The sequence below is a fragment of the Mobula hypostoma genome, chromosome 3 (genome assembly GCF_963921235.1).
Source record: "Mobula hypostoma chromosome 3, sMobHyp1.1, whole genome shotgun sequence".
NCBI classification, from domain to species: domain Eukaryota; kingdom Metazoa; phylum Chordata; class Chondrichthyes; order Myliobatiformes; family Myliobatidae; genus Mobula; species Mobula hypostoma.
In genome coordinates this window covers 135,733,842-135,752,931 of record NC_086099.1, presented here as the reverse complement: position 1 = coordinate 135,752,931, position 19,090 = coordinate 135,733,842, and the positions used below count along the sequence as shown (strand labels likewise).

At 39.1% G+C, this 19,090-nt stretch overlaps 1 protein-coding gene across 2 annotated transcripts in view; it reads left to right on the top strand.

The window, feature by feature from the left end:
• The window catches only part of LOC134344265 (eIF5-mimic protein 1), a 110,328-nt gene that overhangs the window by 75,451 nt on the left and 15,787 nt on the right, over positions 1-19,090 (top strand). For both annotated transcript variants that reach the window (XM_063043766.1, XM_063043767.1), the window contains 3 exons: positions 2,874-3,044; positions 13,325-13,471; positions 13,940-14,078. In XM_063043766.1, coding sequence (XP_062899836.1) covers positions 2,874-3,044; positions 13,325-13,471; positions 13,940-14,078 — 457 coding nt within the window. The remainder of the gene's footprint in view (positions 1-2,873; positions 3,045-13,324; positions 13,472-13,939; positions 14,079-19,090) is intronic.

Sequence of the window (19,090 nt, the reverse complement as noted above, 5' to 3'; positions counted from 1 at the left end):
AGAAGTAATGTCAATTAAAAGTCAAAGCTGTAAATATATAATAAAGCAACAGCGACAAAATGCTGATTGTTAATTATCTATATGTAGTTGTGTTTGTGAAAGTTTTTATTTATATAGAAACATTGAAAACCTACAGCACAATACAGGCCCTTCGGCACAAAAATTACTAGACTTCCCCATAGCCCTCTATTTGTCTAAGCTCCATGTACCTATCCAAAAGTCTCTTAAAAGACCCTATCATATCTGCCTCCACCACTGTTGCCGGCAGCCCATTCCACGCACTCACCACTCTCTGAGTAAAAGACTTACCCCTGACATCTCCTCTGTACCTACTCTCCAGCACCTTAAGCCTGCGTCCTCTTGTGGCAGCCATTTCAGCCCTGGGAAAAGCCTGTGACTATCCACATGATCAATGCCTCTCATCATCTTATACACCTCTATCAGGTCACCTCTCATCCTCCATCGCTCCAAGGAGAAAAGGCCAAGATCACTCAACCTGTTTTCATAAGGCATGCTCCCCAATCCAGGCAAAATCCTTGTAAATCTCCTCTGCACCCTTTCTATGGCTTCCACATCCTTCCTGTAGTGAGACGACCAGAACTGAGCACAGTACTCCCAAATGGGGTCTGACCAGGGTCCTTTATAGCTGCGACATTACCTCTTGGCTCCTAAATTCAATTCCATGATTAATGAAGGCCAATACACCATATGCCTTCTTAACCATAGTGTCAACCTGCGCAGCTGCTTTGAGTGTCCTATGGACTCTGACTCCAAGATCCCTCTGATCCTCCACACTGCCAAAAGTCTTACCATTAATACTATATTCTGCCATCATATTTGGCCTACCAAAATGAACCACTTCACACTTATCTGGGTTGAACTCCATCTGCCACTTCTCGGTAAACACGAGGAGTTCTGCAGATGCTGGAAATTCAAGCAACACACATCAAAGTTGCTGGTGAACGCAGCAGGCCAGGCAGCATCTCCAGGAAGAGGTACAGTCGATGTTTCGGGCCGAGACCCTTCATCAGGACTAACTGAAGGAAGAGCTAGTAAGAGATTTGAAAGTAGGAGGGGGAGGGGGAAGATCCAAAACAATAGAAGAAGACAGGAGGGGGAGAGATGGAGCCAAGAGCTGGGCAGGTGATTGGCAAAAGGGATATGAGAGGATAATGGGACAGGAGGCCCAGGGAGAAGGAAAAGGGGGAGGGGGGGAAAAAACCCAGAGGATGGGCAATGGGTATAGTCAGAGGGACAGAGGGAGAAAAAGGAGAGAGAGAGAAAGAATGTGTGTATATAAATAAATAACAGATGGTGTACGAGGGGGAGGTGGTGCATTAGCAGAAGTTAGAGAAATCAATGAGCCACTTCTCAGCCCAGTTTTGCATCCAATCAATGTCCCGCTGTAACCTCTGACAGCCCTCCGCACTATCCACAACACCTCCAACCATTGTGTCATCATCAAACTTACTAACTCATCCCTCCACTTTCTCATCGAGGTCATTTATAAAAATCACGAAGAGTAAGGGTCCCGGGACAGATCCCTGAGGCACAGCACTGATGACCGACCTCCATGCAGAACATACCCATCTACAACCACTCTTTGCCTCTGTGCGCAAGCCAGTTCTGGATCCACAAAGCAATGTCCCCTTGGATCCCGTGCTTCCGTACTTTCTCAATAAGCTTTGCATGGTGTACCTTATCAAATGCCTTGCTAAAATCCATGTACAGTACATCTACGACTCTACCTTCATCAATGTGTTTCGTCACATCCTCAAAATGTTCAATCAGGCTTGTAAGGCACGACCTGCCTTTGACAAAGCCATACTGACTATTCCTAATCATATTATGCCTCTCCAAATGTTCATAAATCCTGCCTCTCAGGATCTTCTCCATCAACTTACCAACCACTGAAGTAAGACTCACTGGTCTATAATTTCCTGGGCTATCTCTACTCCCTTTCTTGATTAAAGGAACAACATCCGCAATTCCCTTTTTAATAAGGAGTACAGTTCACTAATGTATTTATAGAAAAATGTACAGTAAATAATTCTGGGGAAATAAAGTGCTCAATTACTTTTTTAGAACAGAAGACCATAAGACATAGGAGAATAGGGGCACTTGGCTTATCAGTTAGATCAGCCTTGCATGACTGATTTATCATTCCATCTCAACCCCATTCTCTTGCCATCTCCCCATAAGCTCTGACACCCTTATTAATCAAGAACTCATCAATCTCTGTTTAAATAGATCCAATGACTTGGCCCCACAGCCATGTGTAGTAATGAACTCCATTGATTTACCACCCACTGACAAAAGAAACTTCTTATCTGTTCTTAACAACGTATTTTTATTTCTGAAGCTATGCCCTGTGGTCCTAGACTCTCCCACTGCTGGAAACATCTGATCCATCCAGGCCTGTCAGTATTCAATAGCTTTCAATGAGATCTCCATCTCAGTCTTCAAAACTCCAGGCCCAGAGCTATCATTCACTCCTCATGTTAACCTTTTCATTCCTGGGATCATCCTTGTGGGCTTCTGGATTCTCTCCGTTGCCAGCACATCCATTCTTAGTTAAAAGGCCCAAAACTGTTTACAATTCTCCCAAGTGTGGTCTAACCAAGCCCTTATAAAGGGAGAGAAATAGGTCATATTTAAGCAAATTCGCCCAAAAATGAGTTGTTCATTGTGCAGGTACATGGCGTTGTCTTGATTGATTCTGTTTTATTAAAAAGAAATTCTTAAAATATTTACCGCTGTAAATTCATCCCATTGAATTACTATGTATATATTAACATGTATCCAAATTTATACCATGAATCCTCTGCATTTTGTTATATTGTGTATAATTAAATCTTGCTGTTCCATCGTAGGAACTCTTTCCAGCTAATAAACAAAACTTCGAACATTTTGCTACATATTTTACCAATGCTGGACTGAAAGAGCTATCTGACTTCCTACGAGTTCAGCAATCTCTGGGAACTCGCAAAGAACTGCAAAAAGAATTGAAGGAGAAACTTTCTCAGGAATGCCCCATAAGGGAGGTATGTTAATTATGAGCAGGCTTGAAAACTTCACTAAATGTTATTTAGCAGATAATTGGGCAGGTAGATATTATTAATAGATCAAATAAACATGTTGTTTAGCATAAAGCACAGTTATTGAATTTCAATGATATCAGAAAATTAATTCAAAGTAGGGCATCATCAGAAAGAAAGCCATATTCTTTCAAAGTCAGTATTTAATTCAATAAGTATGTGATTGATGTTGAGTCTGAGCATCCATACTACTTTCAGGTTTTAGTTAACACTGTGGTAGTTGAATTTTTTGTTTATTTCCAGATTATTTCAGGATTCACATCTGTCAGTAAGTTTAGCATAGATCTTGATGAAAGGTTAGCTGCTTCAATGCTGGTCCCATGCTCTGATCATTGACCCACTGAAAGTTGAGTATCTAGGATGTTGATACAATATTTATTTATGGAGAGATAAGGCAGATGCACATGCAATTGTCCCATCTCCTGTCCTTAAGAGGTAATTATGGATGCAGTCCAATTTTATTAGTTATGAAGACCAGCATACAATGGATGCATTTAATGTCAGATAAATATATATCCTGAAATTCTTATTATTGATAAATTGATTCTTTTACATTGATAAATATCCACATAAACCTGTGTGTTATATTTTGTAGAAGTGAAATTTTATGAATACTTTAGGGGCTATAAACTGATATAACTGAGGGAAGGAGAGTGAAGCTGGATTCACTAGCCATATACAGGTCCACAATCCCTGATCCGAAATCCTTGGGGCCAGTTGCATTTCGGAATTCAGAATTTTTCGGATTTCAGACCCCGCCCCCCCACCCCACCAATACCAAAAAACACGTATGCTCAAGTCCCATATTTAACCAGTCTCAGTGCGGTGGACTTTAGGACCCGGCGGCACACCAAACCTACGCATATCCTCCTGTATACTTTTAACTCATCTCTAGATTACTTATAATACCTAATACAATGTAAATGCTATGTACATCATTGTTATACTGTATTGTTTAGGGAATAATGACAAGGAGAAATTTTATTTCCAAGAAAAACATTCAAACATAAAAATATACAGCTTCAAACGAACCGAATTAAACACATGGTAAATGACTTATTGGAATAAATGTAGAACGTCACTGTCACTGTCACTATGAAACTTCAGTAACTTGTCTTTCTGTTTATTTAAATCATATACAGTGGTAGTTCCGACACTATTTTCTTCAGTAACACGCCGCACAGACACACCACGATCAAGCTTCTGAAATAACTCCACTTTCTGCGTTATTGATAATGATAGATGCTTCCTTCTCTTTTTCTCATTCTTACCCATAGGGGTATCTGCAGCTCTTTTTGACATTTTCACAGTGAAATTAAACACTAAGTCAACAGTGAACACAAAATATCAGCGAACAGCAAATGCACGTGTAACCAGTACGAGCGCTGAGCCACAACTGATGTCTGGCGGCCTCTGCTAGTGCTGCCACGTCACACCTGAGTGACATCAGCTGTTGGTGGAAAAAAAACTTCGGTTTTCGGAGCATTTTGGATTTCAGGATTTCGGATAGAGGAATGTGCACCTGTAGTAACTGACTGTATCTATTTGGTGAATATAATCATTGAGCCTGAAGAAGTTTTGAATTGGGGAAAACAAATTAATGTTTCAGGTTGATAAACAGATTGAAGGTTAAAGTGCATTATGTCTATTAGTTGCAAAGTTTTTTTTTGATTTTTCACTTGTAGAAACGTATAACCAAGAGGTTTAACCTGTACACTTAACCAGAAATATTTTAATAAGTGGTGGGAGAGCTGGGAAATGAACGCAGTTGTGAATATTTCAATGTAAAGAGTATTGTAGATAAGGCAGCTAAACGTAAGAGCTTAGTGGAATTATGATATTGTAGTTATTGGCTGCAGGAGGAGCAGAACTGAAAGCTCAGTGTTCTAGGGTTCTGAAGTTTTTCACACGATCGCTGTATAATAACGCTGGTGAACAATGCGACTAATGGTGGCGTCCTGCTGAGAGTTCATGAAATTACTTCTTTCAGATTGATTCTACTATTAAGCTGCATGTGAACGGAACCTGTGATTTATATTTTGATAGTGTGGTTTTGGGCCAATTGAACGATGTGGCGCTCTGCTGTCTCCGAGGGAGTTTGGTGAGTTTTGGAGCAGAGTATGCGATCTGGAGACCTGGAGACTCTATGCAAACCAATGATCTACTCTGTTGCTTCTCAGCAATTGAGATATCGAGCAAGGTTGAAGTTCACAAGGACGAGAGCAGAAGACAGGCACTTGGTGCAGGTCTGGTTGCGTTTGACCGGTCTCCATGTCCCTTGTGCTAGCTGCTGTCCGAGTAAAGTGCAGGACTCTTGGGATCCACCTTGCAAGAATTGATCGGCCAGGCTGTGGACTTGCTTTGGGTGACTTTGAGGTTCATGTTGCATGTGTTCCTGTATTCTGGTTATTTTTTTTGGTGTTTTTGAGTGGATTGATTGGGGCAATCAATGCAGACTAGGACATTTCAACAAAGAATGGCCCACGGCCTGCAGTGGGATAGCAATTCGGCACTGAACACTACTGGATTCCTGGTTAGATGTTTGATATTCTATGTGTTGTTCGCTTGTTTTTTGCCATTTGCGCAATTTGTTTTTTTTTCATGTTACTTGTTTGATGTTTTCTTGACCGGTTTCCATGGTGTTTTTTTTTGTTTCGTGGCTGCCTGTGGCAGGATGAATCTTGGGAGCTGTATTTTGAATAGATACTTTGATTATAAATGTATCTTGAATCTTTGATAGAGGGAATGGCACGAAAGGTGTGACAATACCCATCAGGAAAAATATCACAGCAGTGCTCAGGGAGGACAGACTGGAGAGCTTGTCCACTGAGGAAAAATGGGTGGAACTGAGGAATAAGAAAGGTATAATCACGTTATCGGGCTATATTGTAGACCTTCCAAAAGTTAGCAGGATTTAATAGAAGCAAATTTGTGGGGAGATGGCAGGCAGCTGCAAGAAAAATAAGGTTGTGATAGTAGATGATTTTAACTTCCTTCATATTGACTGGAACTCCCATACTGTAAAGGGATTGCATGGGATAGAGTTTGTCAAATGTGTTGAGGAAAGTATCCTTAATCATAGATGTCCAAAGTAGAGAAAGTATGATTCTGGATCTAGTGATCAGAATTCCAATTCAAGTTAATTATGAAGAAGGATTGGATCTTCCTTGGGTTGAGGTGTATGGTAGAACAAGGGGATCTGGAAATAGAGAGCCATAACTTCTCAAAAGTCATAAGTAGACACGGTCATAAAGAGAGCTTTTAGCACCTTGGGCTTCATAAATTAGAGCATTGAGCACAAGGGTTAGGGTGTTATGTTGAACTTGTATAAGACATTGGTCAGGCCTAAATGGGAACATTGTGTTAAGTTCTGGTCACCTACCTACTGAAAGATATTAAATTTGAAAGAATGCAGAGATAATTTACAGGGATGTTGCCAGGACTTGAGGACTTGAGTTGGATAGGTTAAGACTTCATTCCCTGGAGCTTAGGAGAGTGAGGGGAGATCTTACAGAGGTATCAATAATTATGACGGGTATAGATAGGGTAAATAAATGCAGTCTCCTTCCCCTGAGGCTGGTGAGACTAGAACTAGGAGTTATGTATTTGGAGTGAAAGGTGAAATATTTAAGATGATCCAGAGGGGGAACTTCACTTGGTGGGTGCTGAGAATGTGGAATGAGCTGCTGGCAGAAGTGGTAGATCCAGGTTCTTTCTTTCTTTCTTTTTCAATCTTTTTATTAGTTTCATAAAATATAAACATAACATAATAATAGTACAAAGTCATTGCGAATACATTGTTATACTTAACATGAATAATTATAGAGCCAAATAGTACTTAATTGACAAAACTCCCAATCATATAGGATACCAATGAATAATACAGAACAAAAAAAATATCTGGACAAAAATCATGAAAAAAAAGAAAACAAAAAACCCTCAAAAAAAAACTAATCTAAACAGAATTAATCAACTAAACTAAAAAAAAAAAGACCTGGGCTGTTTTAACATCGTAAGGAAAGAAAACCTTAGTGTCGACGACTCCGTTCCTCTCAACCAACACTACAGAGAAGTAAAATAAGTTTGGAAATGGTCAAATTACATCATATGAAAATGCTGAATAAATGGCCTCCAAGTTTTTTCAAATTTAATGGAAGGGTCATAAACCACACTTCTAATTTTTTTCCAAATTTAAACACAACATAGTTTGTGAAAACCAGTGAAACATAGTAGGAGGGTTAATCTCTTTCCAATTCAGCAAAATGGGTCTTCTAGCCATTAAAGTAAGAAATGCAATCATCCGATGAGCTGAAGAGGTTAAATGATTTGATTCTATCATTGGTAACCCAAAAATAGCAGTAATTGGGTGAGGTTGTAAATCTATATTCAGAACCGTTGAAATAATATCAAAACTATCTTTCCAATATTTTTCCAACAAAGAACATGAGCAAAACATGTGAGTCAAAGAAGCTATCTCGGAATGACATCTATCACATATAGGATTCATATAAGAGTAATAACGAGATAATTTATCTTTGGACATATGAGCCCTGCGCACTACTTTAAACTGTATCAACACATGTTTAGCACGTATAGAAGATGAATTAACTAATTGAAAATTTTTTCCCATTTTTCAATTGGTATAATAATCTTAAGTTCTCTTTCCCAATCAGTTTTAATTTTACTAATACATCAGGACATTGCTACAACACTTTTCTGAGAGAGATTTAAATCTAAAATTTTTTCCAAAATATCCATTGGATATAAGTGTGGAAAATTAGGAGAAACAGTAATTAAGAAGTTTCTAACCTGTAGGTATCTAAAAAAGTGAGATCTGGGTAAATTATATTTATTAGGAAGTTGATCAAAAGACATAAAACAATTATCCAAAAATAAATCATGAAATCATACTATACCTTTGATTTTCCAATCAAAGTAAGCTTGATCCATAGTGGAAGGTTGAAAAAGGAAATTAGATATAATAGGACTTGCTAAAATAAATTGATTCAACCCAAAATATTTTCGGAATTGAAACCATATACGTAAAGTATGCTTAACTATTGGATTATTCATTTGTTTATACAGTTTAGAAAAAAATGAAAGGAAGTGAAGTTCCTAAAACTGAACCCAAAGAAAACCCTTGTAATGAATTACATTCAAGATTTACCCAATGTTGAAGTTGCATCCAAATCTCATAACCAAAATTTTAAGTATCGAATATTAATTGCCCAATAATAAAATCTAAAATTCAGGAGTGCTAACCCCACTCCCCTCCCCCCCAACTTTTTTTAGATTTCTGTAAATATCTTTTACCTAGCCTAGGATTTGTGTTCTGCCATATATATGAGGAAACTTTTGAGTCAACATTATCAAAAAAAGATTTTGGAATAAAAATTGAAACATATTGAAATACATATAAAAATATAGGCAAAATAATCATCTTAATAGCATTAATCCGACCAATCAAAGACAAAGATATTGGTGACCATTTAGTAAACAAAAGTTTAATCTGATCAATTAAAGGTAAAAAAAAAATTAGCTTTAAATAAATCTTTATACTTTTTCGTAATTATAATCCCTAAATATATAAACGCGTCAGTAACCAATTTAAATGGTAAACATCCATAAATAGGTACTTGCTTATTTAGGGGAAATAATTCACTCTTATTAAGGTTTAATTTGTAGCCAGAAAAATAACTAAATTGAGCCAACAAAGCTAGAATAACAGGAATTGATATATAATAACAAATCATCTGCATATAGTGATAATTTATGTATTTCATTTCCGTGGGTAATACCAAAAATATTGGGCGAGTGACGGATAGCAATTGCTAAAGTTTCAAGGGCGATATTAAATAGTAAAGGACTAAGAGCGCATCATTGCCTAGTACCACGAAATAGACGAAAAAAGGGAGATCTTTGATTATTAGTGCAAACCGAAGCTACCGGGGTATGATATAACAGTTTAATCCAAGATATAAGTATCAAACTAAAATTAAGTTTCTCGAGCACACTAAATAAATAAGGCCATTCAACTCTGTCAAAGGCTTTCTCAGCATCTAATGAGATAATACATTCTTGAGTATTAAATGAAGGGGTATAAACAATATTCATTAACCTCCTAATATTAAAAGATGAATAACGGTTTCTAATAAATCCAGTTTGGTCCATAGATACAATTTGAGGTAATACCTCCTCTAACCTAGTTGCTAAAATTTTTGAATCTACATTCAAAAGAGGTATCGGTCTATATGATGCGTAGTCAGTAGGATCTTTATTCTTTTTAAGAATTAAGGAAATAGAGACTTCATAAAACGATTGTGGTAATTTACCTCAACTGATTGCTGCTTTGAATATTCTAGACAACCACGGAGAGAGAATAGAGGAAAAGGATTTTTAAAATTCCACCGTAAACCCGTCCGGACCAGGTGCTTTACCTGAATTCATTGATGAGATTGCAGTTGTTATTTCTTCCTCTGTAACTGGAGTTTCTAATGATAAGCAGTCTTCAGGAGATAATCTCGGAAAATTCAGTTTACTTAAAAAATCATACATGATATTCAGATCATGAGGAAAATCTGAGTGATATAAAGAGGTATAAAATTCTTGAAAGGTTTGATGCAGGTTCAATTGTAACAGGGGGCAGGGGAGAGAGATTCAGGTTTCTGGATCATTGGGACCTCTTTTGAGGCAGGCATTACCTGCACAAAAAGGATGGGTTGCATTTGAATCCAAGGGGGACCAATATCCTGGCAGGGAGGTGTGCTATGGCTATTGGGGAGAGTTTAAACTAGAATTGCTGAGGGCTGGGAACCGAACTGAAGAGACGAAGGAAGGGGCAGTTGGCTCACAAATAGAGAAAGCTTGTAGACAGTGTGAGAGGGAGGATAGGCAAGTGATAGAGAAGGGATGCGCTCAGACCGATGGTTGGAGATGTATCTATTTTAATGCAAGGAGTATTATGAACAAAGCAAATGAGCTTAGAGCGTGGATCAGTACTTGGAGCTATGATGTTGTGGCCATTACAGAGACTCGGATAGCTTAGGGGCAGGAATGGCTACTTAGAGTGCCAGGCTTTAGATGTTTCAGAAAGGACAGGGAGGGAGGCAAAAGAGGTGGGGGTGTGGCACTGCTGATCAGAGATAGTGTCACGGCTGCAGAAAAGGAGGACGTCATAGAGGGATTGTCTATTGAGTCTCTTTGGGTGGAAGTTAGGAACAGGAAGGGGTCAATAACTCTACTAGGTGTTATTTATAGACCACCTAATAGTAACAGGGACATCGAGGAGCAGATAGGGAGACAGATTCTGGAAAGGTGTAATAATAACAGGGCTGTCGTGGTAGGAGATTTTAATTTCCCAAATATTGATTGGCATCTCCTTAGAGCAAGTGGTTTAGATGGGGTGCGGTTGGTTAGGTGTATTTAGGCAGGTTTCTTGATACAATATGTAGATAAGCCTACAAGTGGAGAGGCTGCACTTGATCTGGTATTAGGAAATGAACTTAGTCAGGTGTCAGATCTCTCAGTGGGAGAGCATTTTGGAGATAGTGATCACAATTCTATCTCCTTTACCATAGCATTGGAGAGGGATAGGAACAGACAAGTTAGGAAAGCATTTAATTGGAGTAAGGGGAAATATGAAGCTATCAGGCAGGAACTTGGAAACATAAATTGGGAACAGATGTTTTCAGGGAAATGTACGGCAGAAATGTGGCAAATGTTCTGGAGATATTTGTGTGGCGTTCTGCATAGGTACGTTCCAATGAGACAGGGAAAGGATGGTAGGGTACAGGAACCATGGTGTACAAAGGCTATTTGAAAATCTAGTCAAGAAGAAAACAATAGCTTACGAAAGGTTCAGAAAAACTAGGTAACTAGAAAATTATAAGGCTAGCAGGAAGGAGCTTAAGAATGAAATTAAAGGAGCCAGAAAGGGCCATGAGAAGGCCTTGGCGGGCAGGATTAAGGAAAATCCCAAGGCATTCTATAAGTATGTGAAGAGCAAGAGGATAAGAATTGAGAGAATAGGACCAATCACGTGTAACAGTGAAAAAATGTGTATAGAACTGAAGATACTTAATACTTGTTTCAGTATTCACTACGGAAAAGGATCTTGGCGATGGTAGGGATGTCTTACAGCGGACTGAAAAGCTTGAGCATATAGATATTAAGAAAGAGGATGTGCTGGAGCTTTTCAAAAGCATCAAGCTGGATAAGTCACCAGGACCAGAAGGGATGTACCCCAGGCTACTGTGATAGGTGAGGGAGGAGATTGCTGAGTGACGATCTGGCGATGATCTTTGCATCATTTGTGTGAATGGGACAGGTTCTGGAGGATTGGAGGGTTGCAGATGTTGTTCCCTATTCAAGAAAGGGAATAGAGATAGCCCAGGAAATTACAGACCAGTGAGTCTTACTTCTGTGGTTGGTAAGTTGATGGAAAATATCCTGAGAGGCAGGATTTATGAACACTTGGAGAAGCATAATATGATTCGGAATAGTCAGCATGGCTTTGTCAAAGGCAGGTCGTGCCTAAACACATTGATGAAGGTAAAGCAGTAGCTGTAGAGTATATGGATTTCAGCAAGGCATTTGATAAGTTACCGCATGCAAGGCTTATTGAGAAAGTAAGGAGACATGGGATCCAAGGGGACATTGCTTTGTGGATCCAGAACTGGCTTGCTCACAGAAGGCGAAGAGTGGTTGTAGACAGGCTTGGAGTTCGGTGACCAGTAGTGTGCCTCAGGGATCTGTTCTGGGACCCTTATTCTACGTGATTTTTATAAATGACCTGGATGAGGAAGTGTTAGTAAATTTGCTGATGACACAACGGTTGAGGGTGTTGTGGATAGTGTGGAGGGCTGTTAGAGGTTACAGCGGGACGTCGATAGGATGCAAAATAGGGCTGAGAAGTGGCAGATGGAGTTCAACCCAGATAAGCATGAGGCGGTTCATTTTGGTATGTCAAATATGATGACAGAATATAGTATTAATGATAAGACTCTTGGCAGTGTGGAGGATCAGAGAGATCTTGGGGTCCATAGGACACTCAAAGCTGCAGGTTGACTCTGTGGTTAAGAAGGCATGTGGTGCATTGGCCTTCATCAGTCATGGGACTGAGTTTAAGAGCCAAGAGGTAATGTTGGAGTTATATAGGACCCTGGTCAGATGCCACTTGGGGTACTATGCTCAGTTCTGGTCACCTCACTACAGGAAGGATGTGGAAACCATAGAAAGGGTGCAGAGGAGATTTACAAGGATGTTGCCTGGATTGGGGAGCATGCCTTATGAGAATAGGTTGAGTGAACTCGGCCTTTTCTCCTTGGAGTGACAGAGGATGAGAGGTGACCTGATAGAGGTGTACAAGATAATGAGAGGCATTGATCGTGTGGATAGTCAGAGGACTTTTCCCAGGGCTGAAATGGCTAACAGACAGGGCAAAGTCTTAAGGTGCTTGGAAGTAGGTACAGAGGAGATGTCAGGGGTAAGTTTTTCCCACATAGAGTGGCGAGTGCGTGGAATAGGCTGCCGGCGACGGTGCTGGAGGCGGATACGATTGGGTCTTTTAAGAGACTCCTGGATAGGTACATGGAGCTTAGAAAAATAGAGGGCTATGGGTAACCCTAGGTAATTTCAAAAGTAAACACATGTTCGGCACAGCATTGTGGGCCGAAGGGCCTTCATTGTGCTGTAGGTTTTCTGTGTTTCTTTGTAACATTGCAGAAGTTTGAATGGGTACATGGGTGACAGTGAATGAATACAGGTAGATGGGATTACGAAGAAAATCAAGCTGACATGGACTGGATATGCCAAAGGGCTTGTTTCCATGCTGTGTTCTTGTATGACTCTAATTAAATTCCCTTATATTGACTGTAAAGTTCACTCATTCATTGGCTGAATAATTATGATCAATTTATAATGGTCCCTGTAAGCATAATTAATCTGTAAGCACCAATACAACAATATCTGAAGGGAAATACTGAGTGGTTAGAACCTTGAATGCTTTATTTTTAAACAGGAGTCATGTGACAACTCGCTTGGACATGGTTGTGACAAAATAAAATGCTCAGCCATGCCCGTGTCAAAATCTGCCACGTTAGTTTCTCAGTCCTTCAGAGCTCAAAGAATTGTGTTTTCCATGATAGGGAAGAGGGAGATGCGGGGTACATTTAAAAAAAAGTTACCTCCAAGTGAACTGAGCTTCATGTAAAACTCGTATTCTTCAGATAGTCCTGTATGTCAAGGAAGAGATGAAGAGAAATGATCTGCCGGAACAGGCAGTAATTGGTTTACTGTGGGCCTGTGTAATGAATGCTGTTGAGTGGAACAAGAAAGAGGAACTGGTCACAGAACAAGCTTTAAAACATCTCAAGGTATGGACATGAAAGCAAAATTTTGAGCAAATTTGGCTCCATGCTATTGTTTAAATTCTGGTTATTAAAACAGATATTAGAACATACAGTATTTATTATCAAACCATTTGTTAATATGTAAAAATGACTGCAAATTGGCCATTATTTTGTCGATTTATGCTGATTAGAAAAATCTAAATGGGTAAATTTTGACTAATATATTTCTGCCCAAAGCATTGTGACAGGAAACCGTTTTGGGAAAGTAAGTAAGCAAATACTTATAATTTTACTACAGTAAAAGAAATGGATTCAAATTTTTAATATATGTACATTATCATTATGAATATGTACTTGTAGCTTTTTAAAATTCAGAACACATCAGAAAATCAAGTTTTACTTCAAATTATAGTAGAACTGAACTCAGTAATGTAATAATTTGAAAATTGTTGTGCAAGTAATGATAGCTAAATTGGTTTTAATGCTTTTCAGCAATATGCACCACTCCTTGCAGTATTCAGCACCCAAGGTCAGTCAGAGTTGACCCTGCTCCAGAAGATTCAGGAGTATTGTTATGACAATATCCATTTTATGAAGGCGTTCCAGAAAATTGTTGTGCTATTTTACAAAGGTAAAGAAATTGCCAAATTTTCTTCAAAGGACTATCTGCTACAGTTAATGTTTACAGATTACATGAGATAATTTATCTGTTTTGCTTAGGCTCTTGAATGTTCACCCTTACCTTGCACAAGTTATGCATGTGATTTTTACATACAGGATTTGGTTGTATTTTAAGCGAACATGTTCAGGAGTCTGTCATTGAAGTGGAAAAAGTGATCAAATAGAGGGAAATGAAATGTGATGGCAAATGACTGTAAAGTACTGGGCTGTCATCAAATTTTCCATAGCATGACGGGCAATGTTCATGTATGATATTTTCCTACGTGAATCACATTTTTATGTTCAACAGAACTGTCTGTTGACTGAGATAAAGAATTATAGGAAAGGTGGCAAAATTGAAGTGTTTAACTTCCAATGCAAAATTGGGAGCAACTGACTTTCACATTTTTTGGTGGATGAAATAAACAAATGAGCAATGGATTGTAGTAAATTTTGATTTTAATTTTAAAAAAAACATTTAACACTGTATTGTTCCTCCCTTGAATCCTTCATTGGCTAAAAAACTATGATCAATTTATAATGGCCTTGTAAGCAAAACCAATCAGTAAGTACCAATACAATAAATAGTGGAGAGGGAATTCTGAGTGATTAGAAAGTGCCTTTATAAATAATCAACATATTGGCATACCAAATGGAAATTAAGTGTATTTTGTGAAAATATTTATATTGCTTGATGCTGCAATAAATTCTACTTTTAAGAGTGATAATTCATCTCAAGAATGCTTTCTGTTCAACCACTGGCTTTGAATCAGAGACAAAATGACTGCGGTAAATTTTTGTTCAATGGGGAATCACATGTTGCTTTTACTCTACACTAAGAAGCTCTAGGTTTTAGGATCTATTAATCTATCCAACTAATAGATTCATTGAATTTGTGGAGTTGGTGCAGGCTTGTGGGGAGCCAAAATAAGAAGAGAAAACCAACTTTTCTTTCTAAAAATAATTTGGCTCTTTGGGTCAGTTCATAACTGCAGTCATGCTGTAGTGTATATCCTGCCTACCCAGAGTAAAGAACAAAGGATAACAGCACTACCAAATCTTACTTGTTCTTACCTGTGCCTGCTCACTGAAGACTATTGTGAAAGAGCTGCTCTCACTTCCTACACCTATGGCCCACTTACTCTATTTCTTCACAACACAGCCTCAGCTTCCCACCCTAACACTGGCCCGCTGTCACAATGGCCATTCTACTTGACCTTCTTTTTCTTTCTGTCTGTCTGTATCTTGTTTTACGGCGGTTGGCATCCAGCTTAATGGTGCATTACCGCCACCCTCTGCTCCAGAATGTGCACTAGACATACATTCTAAATCCCCTTCTTTCTCTTTTCCCTTGGTTCTTCTTTTTATTGGTTGTTGTTAATTAGCCAATTGATTATTAACTAACAATTTGCAGATGTGCCTTTTTTTTTATGGTCCCTGTTAAATGAAACTCACCAGCAAGTCCTAAGGCCTGCTTCTTTGGGGAGGGAGAAGCTGGAGTGGGATCAAAGGACTGAGCCTACTGGAAGGGAGGTGGGGTTTGTTCAGATGACAAGAAATGAACAAGAATGTAAGGAATGGGAGGTGCTATTAGGTGATAGGAGTTGTATGGAAGAAGGTGAATGACAGGTTTCTAGGAAACAGGAAAAAAAAAGAGCAATTAATTGAGGATGGTAGTTGCTTATTGTCCAGTGATGAAGGCAGTAAATAAAAGAAGGAAGGAAGCGCTTGAGGTATTTTTGAATTTTGAGTATGGACTTGTTTCTGATATCAATCCAATTAGATTAACTAAGGTTTTGGAAAAAAGCATTAGGAGATATTGTGGGTGAAACACCTTTAAGAGATTGGACACCCTCAGTATTTTGTAAAGACACTAAGCAATATGAGAAAGCTTAAAAGTTTTGGAGGAAGGAAAGGATGGCTTTGAGGAGTAGTTACAGGAGTGCCTCTAGATGTATTCATGGACCAATTTAAAAAAAATTAGTTGGAGGACATGTTGATGATAAACATTTAAAACTGTTTCATAGTAGAGTAAAAACTGGTAGTTTATTGGTGTTAGTTAAATTTAGTGGAAAAGAAGTTGCTGGATAGGGTTAATTGAGGTTATATATGAGTTCTACTCTATGGTTTGAGTCTATGTGCTGCCCCCTCTGAGTTGTTTTCAACACCTGAAGTTTGGTCATGTAGCAGCTCTGTGCAGAGGTGATGAAAAGTGTGGTAAATGTAGTGGAGAACATGATTTTAGCAATTGTGGAGAAAGCAGTAGGCCAAGTTGTAGCAACAATGGAGGGGAACATAGCTCTGCTTATGCAGGGTGTCCTGTATATAAGAAAGCTGTGAAAGTGCAGCATGTTCAGGTAGATACAGGTGTATAACATGCAGAGGCTCGTCAAAAAATACAGAAGACTGTGTCAATGGGGTCTGCTAATATCCAGTGTACAGATGGATTAAAGAGAATGTGTAAAGTACAGAATTTGTTGATTATTGATAAACTAAAGTTTGTCACTTACATAGCAAGTGTGGTAAATTGTACAGCACAAACTAAAAGAACAGAAAAAAATTAAAATATTAAAAGCTGCGGAAAAACATCTGGAGTTGAAAGACTTAACCCTAGAAGTTATTAATGATGCCTTACAAAAAGGAGTAAATAATGCTCAGACTTCAAATGAGGGCTTTTAATGATTTTTCTAATCTTACAATGGAATGCTAGAAGCCTATTTGGTAATGGTCAAGAGTTTAAGAAATTTATGGAAGATTTACTAACTAAACCTGATGTTATATGTATACAGGAAACCTGATTCAAATCTTGTCTAAGTTTTATGACTGAAGGTTGTGTTGATATATGATTGGGAAATATGTAATGGAGCGGGGTGGCTACCTTTATCAAAAATGGAATAGCACATAAAGTTATGGAGGTTGGGGTTGTTTATGAGTCAATTGTGGTTGAAACTTGGTGAAAGAACAGTAAAGATCATTTTTTTAAACTTTCACAAAGGTTATCACGATATATTGGAAAATGTGGGTGGAAATGGGAAAAAATAAGTCTTATGGTGTGATAATTTTAATGGCAAAAGTTCTATGTGGGATTGTAGCGACACGTGAAAGGGACAGTAATGGAAGACTTTCTGGTAGAAAAGTGTTTGGTATGCTTGAAAGATTGTAGGAGTACAAAGATAAATATATTTAATAATACTGTTTCTGCTATAGATCTTGCACTGGTATCTGAGGATAGAGCGACTAGGAAGTGTATAATGATACAACAGTGGGGAGTGATCATTTCCATATAATTTGTACAACAGGAAAGATTACAATATCTCCAGATATAATTTTAAATAGGCAAATTTAATAAGACTATACATGCCAGCTGTGTAGTGGGGGAGAAAAAGCACAATGCCTGTTTTACTTCAGACAGCTTAAGAAGTTTGGTATGAGTCCCCAGATCCTCAAGACTTTCTACAGGGGCACAATCGACAGCATCTGACAGGCTGTATCACTGCCTGGTATAGGAACTGTACTCCCCTCAGTTGCAGGGCACTGCAGAGAGTGGTGCGGACAGCCCAGCGCATCTATGGATGTGAACTTCCCTCTTTTTAGGATATTTACAGGTGTATAAAAAAAGGCCTGGAGGATCATCAGGGACTCCAGTAACCCCAACTACAAACGGTTTCAGCTGCTACCATCTAGAAAACAGTACCGCAGTATTGAGGCCAGGACCAACGTGCTCCAGGACAGCTTCTTTCACAACGCCATCAAATTCATCAATACACATTGATCTGATTATATATCTGACTGTACATATATGAATGCAAAACAATTACGTATACAATTTTAGTGTTTGGGCAATAATCCTCCCACATTTCTCTTCCTATTGCTTGTACATTGTGACGGAGACACAACATAAAGATTCTTACTCCCTCATATTATGAGATGGATGTAAGAAATAAAATAAATCTTAATCTTAAATTGTGGTGTGATTGATTTATGTGAAAGTAGATTTTCTGACATTTGGTTTTGGAGGATATCAGGCTCAGTATTAATACTTTGTACTCTGTACTCAACTCAATAGCTAAGGAAGCAATTCCCAGGTGTTTGGGTGATAATAAAAAGAAATACATTTCCTGGTGGACGGATGAATGGAACAGTTGCTGTGAAAGTGCAGAATAAAAGCTTTTTGGAAAGTTCGGTAGTGTTACTTGTGGAGAACGTACTGTGATAATATTGGGAAAGAAGTAGGTAGGGGAAGTTTGGGGTGTGGTATGAAAAATGTGGGGAGTTAGAAAACTTGATGCGTTCACGAGGAAATCTGCAGATGCTGGAATTTCAAGCAACACACATAAAAGTTGCTGGTGAATGCAGCAGGACAGGCAGCATCTCTAGGAAGAGCTACAGTCGACGTTTCGGGCCGAGACCCTTCGTCAGGACTAACTGAAAGAAGAGCTATACATTTAATTCCAACATTTAATTCTCCGTAACCCCACCAGCCTCCGGGTCCAACATCTATTTCTCCGTAACTTCCGCCACCTCCAACGGGATCCCACCACTAAGTACATCTTTCCCTCACTCCACCCTCTGCTTTCCGCAGGGATCGCTCCCTATGCGACTCCCTTGTCCATTCGTCCCCCAATCCCTCCCCACCGATCTCCCTCCTGGCACTTATCCTTGTAAGCAGAACAAGAGCTACACATACCCTTACACTTCCTCCCTTACCGCCATTCAGGGCCCCAGACAGTCCTTCCAGGTGAGGCGACACTTCACCTGTGAGTTGGCTGGGGTGATATACTGCGTCCGATGCTCCCGATGCGGCCCTCAATATATTGGTGAGACCCAACGAAGGCTGGGAGATAATTTCGCTGAACACCTACGCTCTGTCTGCCAGAGAAAGCAGGACCTCCCAGTGGCCACACATTTTAATTCCACGTCCCATTCCCATTCTGATATGTCTATCCACGGCCTCCTCTACTGTAAAGATGAAGCCACACTCAG